We start from the raw sequence: 10,039 nt of genomic DNA, 5'->3' as shown, positions 1-10,039 counted from the left end.
CGGAGATCATGCCGGGTCGAGGAGCGGGTCGGGTCAAAAATCCGAGTCGTGCTAGAGAGGAACAAAAATAGGGTTTTTGACCGAAATAGAAACTTTCCCAAAATGGAAGGTAGAAAATGCAAGTTTTTTGAAATAGTAACTTCTGCTTTTCGAATCGTAACTCTTCATACAAACTCCGATTTTTGCATGTCGCGTGTCCACGGACTGGGTTTAACATGCTCTACAACTTTTCAGAAGGAAATTTTCTCAAAAAGTGGATCAAAAAAAAAGTTAGACTTAGAGACCTAAAAGTTAGAATTGAAAGTAAAAAATAAAGATTTTAATCGGTTATCATCTAAATAACCGGTAAACGGGTAAATCTAGATACAGAGCGTAACACATATAACTGTTTCAAAGTTGTGTTCTATTATATAAAGACAAATTGTTGGTGTAGTACACTCTGGTTTATTCTACTTTACCTCTATTGTCAAGTCGACTCTGACTTTTATTTGGGATTCCATGTTGAGTGATTTCTATTTCTGATATTTCAATGAATTATTTCCTTAAGACAAAAAAATAATTGAGTGTAAACGGAGCGTATAATTTCATCCAGTAGACTTGTTTCTAAAAACAGGTTTTGTTGGTTTCAAATCCAAAAAGAAAAGAAGGGAAAACCCAACCCAACCAAAGCAACCGGGCCGGGGCGTCAGTTTTCGTTGGTCCAGGTATTCAGCTCAAGCATGAAGTGTCACTCTGTGTCGAGTCAGAAGCGCTTTTAAGTCGGAAAGCAGTGAAGAGCAGAAGACTCTGTGAGCCCTGAGAAACCCGCCTTGGTGAACTTTTGTCTTCTTCCGTCCTCCACCGTCCACCGGCGTTAAACAATTTTTGGACTCGGCCTGACGGAGACCCGCCGCTGCCGTTTCCGAAACGGTTCAACGTTCCCATGTTACCCGGGTAACAAATTCAGTTCCTTTCCATCTATCTCTGCGCTTCCGTTTTCGACTTTCCACCTACATTTCCAGACCCAAAGCCCTAACTCTAAAACGACGCCGTTCCGCCCTTCTAGCTTCTCCACCGGCTGCGAATTTACCCTCACAGGCAAGGCAAGCTTCACTTCACTTTTCTCATATATGCTTCGCGTCTCTCTATTTCTTCTTGGTATTATCGTTAATTTTGAATTTCTTTCCTATGCTTTGATCCCAATTTTTAGAATCATGTTCCATGGGAAAACACCTTAAAAATTTGGCGGTATTCTGCTTCGTTTCTTGTGAAAGAATGAAAATTGAGATTTTTTTTTTTTTTTTTTGGTATATTACTCACTCTATGCTGGGACTCAATGTTAGGGTTTGGATTTTCTAGAAATGATTTCTCACGAAGAGGGAAACAAAAAGAGTGTTGCTTTTTGTTTTTTTTTGCTAGATCATCCATTTTGTTAATCTTTGTGTTTACTTAAGAGAGCAGTATAATAATGTATTTTATTAGTATGTAGATATAGGTTGAGGTAAATTATTTGTATTTTATTTCATTCAGATTTCAGAGTGTAGAAACAATATAATTTAGATGGAGGGCAAGGAAAAACTGGGCAAAGATCCGCATAATGGTTCTGATGCTAAGGAGGAACCTACTGGGCCCAAGGAGGAGCAGCCACCTCAAACAGAAAACGATGCAGACAGTAATCCAGGTGATGACCAAATTATGAGGGACGCGTTTCAGGATCACATGGCTATTGATGAGCTAAAGGTTGGTGATGTTAAAGCTAATGATCCTCTGCTTACTGAGGTGCGCATAGGAAGAAAAGGCAATGGCAGTAGTGCCAGAGTCGCAAACAAGCTCAAACAAACTGTAGATAAACATGTGGGGGAGTCAAAGAGTTGGTTGTCTGATTCCGAGGTACTTTACTTCCAGACACAATGTTTTATATATATGCATGATTGAATAAAATGAATACCGTCTGTCATGGACTAAATTTCTCCATTGGATTTTCCTTTTCCTTCACTTTTTATTTTTAATTATTTTTATTTTTTTATTTTTAAATCTTTTCTCTTTTAAATTAGGGTGAGGAATCGGAGGATGGGACACCGTTGCAGCAAGCAGCTTTTATGAGGGAGCTGGAGAGTTTCTATAGGGAGAGGTCTTTGGAATTTAAGGCCCCTAAGTTTTATGGAGAACCACTAAATTGCCTCAAGTAAGTTTTTGTTGATAAGTAGTGTTTGTACTGTTGGAATTATGTGCGTTTGAAATGATAAGTGGACTAAATTTCTGCATTCTTTTTTTGCGATAGGTTATGGAGAGCTGTCGTTAGAGCTGGTGGTTACGATGTGGTATGTATTCATACATTTTGAACTTGGTACTTGGTAAAACCAGTGTTACCTCTTTTTTTGGCCGTAGTGAACATATTTACAGCATTGCAGCTTGCACTGAGTATCTTATCACAAAAAAAAAAAAAAAGGAGAAGAAGCTTGCATCGAATTAAAACTGAATTGAAAGTTTGCATACTTCACTGGATTATTAATAGAATTGTTCACCAGACTATGAATAACTTCTCAAAATTTTGTTGGCAATTAAAATAGTTTTCTGACATAATGCATTAAGTTGATGGCAAATGTTGTATGGTACATGAAAATGAATTCATTATTTTTTCTCCAAATTTGATCTAATCAGTTAGAGTTATATTGGTGACAGTAGGAATGTAATGTGGATTTATTGTATATAAAATATTGTCTAAATGTATATGTGAGGGAAACTTTGAGCAACTTTATTCAATGTTTTTGGTAAGTTTTGGTTGCTTTGAACAAATCAGGATACTATTTCACTCTTTTAACTCCCAATCATGGTTGACGAAAGAAGCATAGGAACTAGGAAGAAAGAGTAAGCAATGATTGTCCATACATTGTGGTACCTTCTCTGTGTTTCTCTTTCTGGTGTCCATAGGCTTTGACTTGAAATTTTTTACTCAACTTCAAACGCTTCAAGTTTGACAGGGAAAAAAGAAGAAGAACAAACTTCTGATGTGATTCTGAGAAAAATAGAAGGGTGTAAAGTTCCAAATGGTATTGGTTTATTTTGTAGTATTGGCTTAAAGCTACATCAACCAATAAGTTAGGCTTTACATCAGAGGTTATTGATTACACTTCACAAGCATTTGCTTGAACCAAAATAACTTGAGACAACAAATATGTTTTAAGCTGATTGTTTTACGAAGCCAGTATTTAATCTTTTAGATTGGAAAATGTCACATCCTATTTTGGGAAGCTTCCTTCAGTGTGTTTGATCCTAGAAATTGATCTTGGATGGTAATGGGGTGTGTGGTGAAGTGGGTTTTGTTGCTGTGGTGAAGTTCTTGTTATAAGTGGTGTTTGGGTTTCAATTTTATCTTTGAGTTCTTGAGAGAATATTCTCCTAAAGTTGTTGTTACCCCTTGTCTTGGTTGTCTTTCCTGCATGGGTTTTTGATGGTGGTGGTTGGCAGTTTCCTAATTCTTTTCAAGAAAACTGGGCTCAGGTTATTACGTTCTTGTGTGTGACTGTGTGCTAAACTGCAAAAAAAATTGAAAGTATTTGACAGATCAAATTCACCAAACAATTGCCACAAAGTTCCTTTTTTTTTTTTTTTTTTTTTTTTTTTTTTTTTTTTCAGGTCTGTTTGGGTCTTTGGGATGTATTACTGTGATCAGTAGGGATGGCAAAATACTAAGCCGGGTACCAGCCAATCACCACCTTGCTTCCCTCCTCCCTATAGGGGGGAAGAGAGATGTGGGTTGTGGGGGAGAGTTAAAATTCTCGTATTCTGTTTTTTGTTGCTTCCCTTAATTTGTTTGGGAAATTTCATTATTCTAGAGTCTAGGTATGATGGGATTTCATTTGATTTTGGTTTCCTGTTAGACTTGGTCTGGTCTCTAGCCTTCTGGTAACTATTTAGAGAAGCTTCGGTATGCTCCCTACTGTTCCTTACTAATTCAGGGAGAAAGTTGAAAAATTCATGCTCCAGCAAGCTGCTACAGGACTCTTGTATTTACAAGAAGAGTGACTCCCTATTTTATTTCACAAACTTAAAGTATACCATGTTAAGTTGCTTTTTACATTATGTCAAGTAGTCTCTCCCTCCCTTCCTCCCTAGTTGCTACGTTTTGAGGTTTAAATGGTAGCAAACCCCCTCAATTTGGCCAAAAATGGCGATTTGCAACCTGGCATCCCTAAATGGTCAATTTTAGCCTGTTCTTGGTTAAAACATGTCAATGTTCACCCTTTCCATCAATTCCAACAGTTGGAATCCTCTACTTGTCTCTTAATCTCCCTATTCTTTAAGCCAGCTGGCCCCTCAGAACGAAGTCCTGGATCCCACACTCCATTAAATCTACAACATAGTGAAGTTGATCTCTAATTTTGCGTTTTAAACTAGTTAGCCACACACTACATCATCTTGCCATTCAGCATTAGAGAATCTTGAGCTTAAATTCAAAAATGCTAGGCTTGTATGGAACCGAAAACCAAACTCCTAACTCATTGTTTCACACTAAACTTGATATGGATCACATATGTCCTATTTAATTGGCCTTCTTTACAGATTTGTGCCTAGGCTTGATTACTTGACTAAACCTTGGCCCTGATGTTGCGTGAAAATGTTCTTGAATTCTGTGATTCCTTCCCTTAATTCCTCATGGAGGTGTAAAGAACTTGTCCTGTTTCCATGCATGTTATATTGATATGAACGACTACCGGGAATATATATATTTTCATCCTTTTGATAATGTGATCTTGGAGCAGATTATTCTGAATAACAATTTTTAATCGGATATCTATGGGTAAATGTAGGTGACTTCATCAAAGTTATGGCGGCAAGTAGGAGAGTCCTTTCATCCCCCCAAGTAAGGAACATATTGTGACGGTTGTTTTCTAGCAATCATTCAGAACCAGCTTTCCTCTCAATAATTTTTTTTGAACCTGCATTATTTTCTAGTAATAATTCGAAACAGAAAAGAAGTTGCAAACAACTAATGCATTGTTCCATGTTATGGACCTGTCTCTCTTTCCTTCCTTCAGGACGTGCACAACAGTATCTTGGACGTTTCGCATCTTTTATGAGAAGGTAATAATTGTTTAGGGATGAGATGATCTTGTTGGTATACTTTAACTCATGATCATTGTCAGCATATGTGTGCTTCTATTTCTATTTGATGAGAAACAAACTTTTAAATAAAGTGAGAAGTTAACAAAATAGGGGACAATGGTTTCTCTTAAACTCTAGTAAATTGAAAGTACCTTTTGAAAACAGAAAAAGGCATCAGACTAATACATGAAATGGAAAAGAGTCATCTTTGTGGTCTGAAGAAACCAATGCACAAAGCGGAGGCAAAGGACCACAGCATTCCAGTCCAAAAATATAGCTTGGAAAGAGCCATCTTTGTAGTCTGATGAAAACCAAAGCAAAAATCGAAGCCAGATATTAAACTCTGCCCACAAGTGTTCTACCTCCTCACCCTAGATTCCTCTCCAACAATCCTCCAATTTGGTTCCATTGGCACCACCCAAAAATTTGCTAACACAGCATGTCTTTCCACCAGCATTCCCCTCTTACTTTCAAAAGTAGAATAAGGCATTACAAGAAACTGGAACATCCCATCTACTTTGGAGTCCATAAACAATTTCTTACATAAAGTTATTGCAATCAGGCAATAGAGTAGCAAATGATCTGAACTTTCACCACCCTAAACCCTAAACTTTCATCAGCCTTTTGCTTCTATTATTCTTCAGGTATGGGAAATGCTAATTCAAAAGTGGTTAAGTTGCACAATAGTTGCTTAATTGGCTTGGAGAAAAACTGGATTCATTATTTCATATGATTTTTGTATTTTTGCCCCATAGGCAACGTGACCCCACTGAAAATCTGTTGCAAGCATCTTTTCTTATCAGACCCTCTTCCAGCTATGTAGTTAAAGCATGTTTCAGTTGTATAACAAGATTACTTTTCTATTATTTTGTTGTGCCTTCTATTCCCTAATGACATCAACTTTGTGCAGGCACTTTTGGAATATGAAAAGCATAAGAGGCAAACTGGGGAGATTCAGACAGCCATTGGATCGCTCACTCAGTGTACAACTGCTGTGAAGGAGGTTGAATTTGTAATTTAGTTCTTTGATGTGTCAATAATCTTTTAGTACTAAGTTTATAAGGTTCTTGCTTATTTTACCAATGCAGAAAAGTTTCATTGTGCCTTTATGAATAGTCAGCATATGGCCGTACTTGCAGAGCTATATGCATGAGACCTCTCCTTCACCCAGCTCTCTGATCATTTTTTTATTTTTTTTCAGGCAAGTAGTCATCAAGCACCTGGATCAGGTAGGGCACGGAGGGATGCTGCAGCGCGTGCTATGCAGGGTTGGCATGCACAGCGTCTTGTTGGATATGGTGAGATTGCTGAGCCTATTGTTAAGGTCTGTTGAAACTCGTTCTTACTATCCCTACTACTTATTTTGTGTTTTGTATGTCTGAAAAATTTGTACGTCATTCAGTCTAGTTCAACCTTTTCCCTTTCATTTACTTGGATAGGACAAGAACTTAAGTACTACGCCAAAGCGTGAAAAGAATCTTAAAAGCATTGGTATGTTCCCTTGTAATTAAAGATCCTTCCTGCCATCTATGTTTAATATCAAGATGCATTTACTCTCTATATTCTCTTGGCAGGTTCTATTAAACACAAAACACCAACCAGCCTGGATCATGCTGAGAAAACTGCAATCGTTGAGGCAGATAAGCAGTTAAGATTGCTACTTGCCACTCCAATTTCTTTATCCCAGATAATATTTTTTCTCTACTAGTGTCAGTTCATTGTTATTTTATTTTTACCGTCACGCACTGCTACAAAGGTAACTATGTCAGCAGTGTTAGAGTTCTTGTTATACTTGAACTTAGAATAAATGTCCTTGAGAAAAGTCATGTATAGTTTTGAATGTAAATCTCCATTTGCCAAAAACAGCACATAACCTTAGTAAGAAATGAAGATTTTGCCCATTGGCATTGGCTGCCCTTTGTCCTTTTGTGCTGATTAGTTGACGATAAGTTCACCTTTTAGAAGGTTGTAATATGTAAGACTTCTTGATTGCATCAAACATCCTCATCTAAAAAGAAGGTTAAGGTTTGTTCAAAAAAAAAAGAAAAAGAATCCTTCAAGCAACAAGTCTGTAACTCTGCATGCACATTGGGAATTATTTTCTTTCTCCTTTATTATTTTCTGATCAAGGCAAGACTACATTGTTTGCATCTCATAGGGTAGTCACGAATATTGTGGATCTTGGACCGCCAGCAGATTGGGTGAAGATCAGTGTACGAGAAACTGTAAGTGCATTTTATTTTCCTGTTCCTGCTCTCATTCCGTCTAAAGTAGATTTTATGCAATTTCTGAGTGTTTTTTGTTGGTCCTAATTAATTTCACTGTCTACGCTCAGAAAGATTGCTTTGAGGTATATGCTTTGGTACCAGGTCTTCTGCGTGAGGAGGTGAGTCCTTGTAAAACCGTCTTCGTCTTACCTTTATACTCACCTCTCCTTTGTGGTGATTTATACAACAGTAATATGTCAATTTCCCCACTGAACTAGGTGTGTCAATTTATCCTTGCACATTTTCAGTGGTTAATTTGCACCTGAAAATATTCTGATATAGCCAATTAACCTCATATCATAATTTTTTTTTTTTTTTCCATCAAAAAGTTGCACAGCGCCACACATGACTCACTTTTTGAGTGCAAATTGGTCAGCCTATGCCTAAAATAACTATTTAGCTAAACCAAAGATATGTTTCATCATCTCTATTCCGGTTCCGAATGGATAAGACCTACCGAAGTAATCCCTTACCACTGGAGATGGTAATGGAAAATCGTATCCAGCTGGTTTTAGTTTAGATAAATGTAATTTAGCCAACAAATTTGCCTTCCAAAAGTTAGTCATGTGACTCACATCTAGATCACCTGGTCACATGCCATTTGATGGGAAGTTAGCTATGCAGTGTAATAGGGGCTAAATTAAACATTAAAGACGTAAAAGGGGGAATTTACACACCTCATAACTCAGGGAATCAGGGGTAAATTGCATTTTACTCTGTCTATAATGAATGGTAAAATGAGGATCTTGGCACTAGTTACGATAGTTAAGATTTTTTTTTAGAATGTATGATAGTTAAGTTTTATTACTACACTGCTGACAATAATCAACTTCACAATTGATATGGCTATCTGTAATGAGTTCTATTATACTTTTCAATCTGTCGGAATATAGTTGCTGATTTTACAGAATTGCAGTTATGTGGAGCTTGTGTCTGAGTCTGCATGTGCTTAGTATGCTTATATCTATGTCTATTTGAAAATGTGTGCAACACATGTTTCAATGTATACCTCTAATCTCTATAAGTATTTATGCATTTATGTAATGTGTGCCTTCATGTGTGAGACTACAAAAACAATGAATGGCAATGTGGATAATTTGTCATCAGTTGATGTATTGGAAATTCTTACATCTTCTAATTGAATAAACTAACTTGTCATACTCATCTCCAGGTGCGAGTACAATCAGATCCTGCTGGACGTCTGGTTATAACAGGTCAGCCAGAGCAGCTTGACAACCCTTGGGGCATTACACCATTTAAAAAGGTATCTCTTTAACATTGACCGGCTAAACTTATTGCTGATTGCTTAAGGTTTCATGGCCAGAGGTAGCCTGTGGAAAGGCATGGGTTTGGCATTAAGAAGCACTTGTGCCACACACACTACTAAAAAGAAAATGATGTCCGCTGTTGGGAGTTCAATGTCAAGCCCCGTGTATGCAAAACTTTGGGATTGGTTGGTCAATTGGAACCCTTAATTTGTTCATTATTCCCACAAAAAAAAAAAAAAAAAAAATCCTGTTTATCCCTGAACAAAAATTCTATTTTTACTTCACTTCAATTTTCTTTAATTTTCTCCTAAAACCAGTGATAGAGTGCAAGCAAGGCGCTGGTACCCCTTTGAACAAGAGAGGAGTGGGTCCCTTTGTTTGATGCTCCTTCTGAACGAGGGGCTTCTAAATGAAAGATATGATAGAGAATACGGAAGGGGTAGTACAGTAGAGAAAGGGGATAGCCGAGATTGGTCAGAAGAGAGGAAGATGAGGGTGAGCTTGAGGAAATAGAAGTAGTAGACTGGGCAAACTAAGGGGTTCAAACCAAGCTACTTTTGATACATTTTCTCTTTACAAGCATTTGTGGTCTTTAGACCATTCATTCTATGGGCTATGGGCCATGAGCATTTGGCTTGTTATAATATCTCTAGGATATCAAATTTTATTCTTATGAGCATATATTCTTTATAAGCTTGTAAAACTACAAAGAACAAAAATTTATAATTACGGTCGGCGATATGATTTCAGGTTGTGAGCTTACCTGGAAGGATTGATCCAATACAGACATCAGCTGTGGTTAGCCTACATGGCCGGTTATTCGTGCGTGTTCCTTTTGAACAGGGATCATTTTGAAAAGGGATCGCGTTGGAAAATTCCTCTCATGGGTCTATTGATCAATTTTGAAGGATAGGAATGACAATTTTTCCTTTGGGGAGAAATTTAGGATGTATGTTAAAATTAACCGAGCTAATGTAATAACGCATGATCAGTAATTAATTTAACATAATGTACCGACTTTAATGCAAGTTATGGCTATTTTAGTCCATGCTGTGCCTTCATGCCTGATGGGAAGAATTGAAATATGATGTACTGAGTTGTACTTCTCATCAGCAAAAGTGCGGCAGATTTCCATTTAACAGTTGAAATTCTGTTTCTTCACCATTTCTTCGACTTGTATTTAGCAGTGATGCTTCATCTGGGGCATCTGTAGATCCATCCGGCTTTGCTCGAGAATCCTGTGATATGAGTTGACTATAGTGATTTCTACTGACTACACTACTGATTGTTTTGTGCCGCGGAAACACAGTTTTGATTTTTCTGCACCTGGTTTTGCACTAGAAAGGATGCGGAATACATGTGCATGTTTGGTTTGAGCGTGCTATTATTAAAAATAATCATCCCTATCTTCAGAGAATA

At 37.4% G+C, this 10,039-nt stretch overlaps 1 protein-coding gene across 2 annotated transcripts; it reads left to right on the top strand.

The window, feature by feature from the left end:
- The first annotated feature begins 609 nt into the window (after nucleotides 1-609).
- Nucleotides 610-9,781, top strand: LOC112179415 (AT-rich interactive domain-containing protein 6). Of its 2 annotated transcripts, none has more exons than XM_024317820.2 (14): nucleotides 610-1,077; nucleotides 1,510-1,869; nucleotides 2,034-2,164; nucleotides 2,261-2,300; nucleotides 4,791-4,843; nucleotides 5,019-5,064; nucleotides 5,996-6,088; nucleotides 6,287-6,409; nucleotides 6,525-6,576; nucleotides 6,660-6,732; nucleotides 7,244-7,310; nucleotides 7,421-7,471; nucleotides 8,524-8,616; nucleotides 9,371-9,781. In XM_024317820.2, the coding sequence occupies exons 2-14, from the start codon at nucleotides 1,540-1,542 to the stop codon at nucleotides 9,473-9,475; spliced, it is 1,257 nt and encodes a 418-aa protein (XP_024173588.1). In that variant the 5' UTR covers nucleotides 610-1,077; nucleotides 1,510-1,539; the 3' UTR covers nucleotides 9,476-9,781. The 2 variants fall into 2 exon arrangements, with proteins under 2 accessions (XP_024173588.1, XP_024173587.1); XM_024317819.2 differs by having other exon boundaries at nucleotides 611-1,082.
- Nucleotides 9,782-10,039: the final 258 nt, after the last annotated feature.

The sequence above is a fragment of the Rosa chinensis genome, chromosome 7, assembly GCF_002994745.2.
Source record: "Rosa chinensis cultivar Old Blush chromosome 7, RchiOBHm-V2, whole genome shotgun sequence".
NCBI classification, from domain to species: domain Eukaryota; kingdom Viridiplantae; phylum Streptophyta; class Magnoliopsida; order Rosales; family Rosaceae; genus Rosa; species Rosa chinensis.
The sequence above is the reverse complement of the archived record's forward strand: the minus strand, read 5'-3'. Positions and strand labels throughout refer to the sequence as shown.

Coding starts and splice junctions, on each gene's coding strand:
- LOC112179415 (XM_024317820.2), top strand. CDS start 1,540: ATGGAGGGCAAGGAAAAACTGGGCAAAGATCCGCATAATGGTTCTGAT. Junction 6,410..6,524: donor TTGCTGAGCCTATTGTTAAG/GTCTGTTGAAAC, acceptor TTACTTGGATAG/GACAAGAACTTAAGTACTAC. Junction 7,472..8,523: donor CAGGTCTTCTGCGTGAGGAG/GTGAGTCCTTGT, acceptor ACTCATCTCCAG/GTGCGAGTACAATCAGATCC.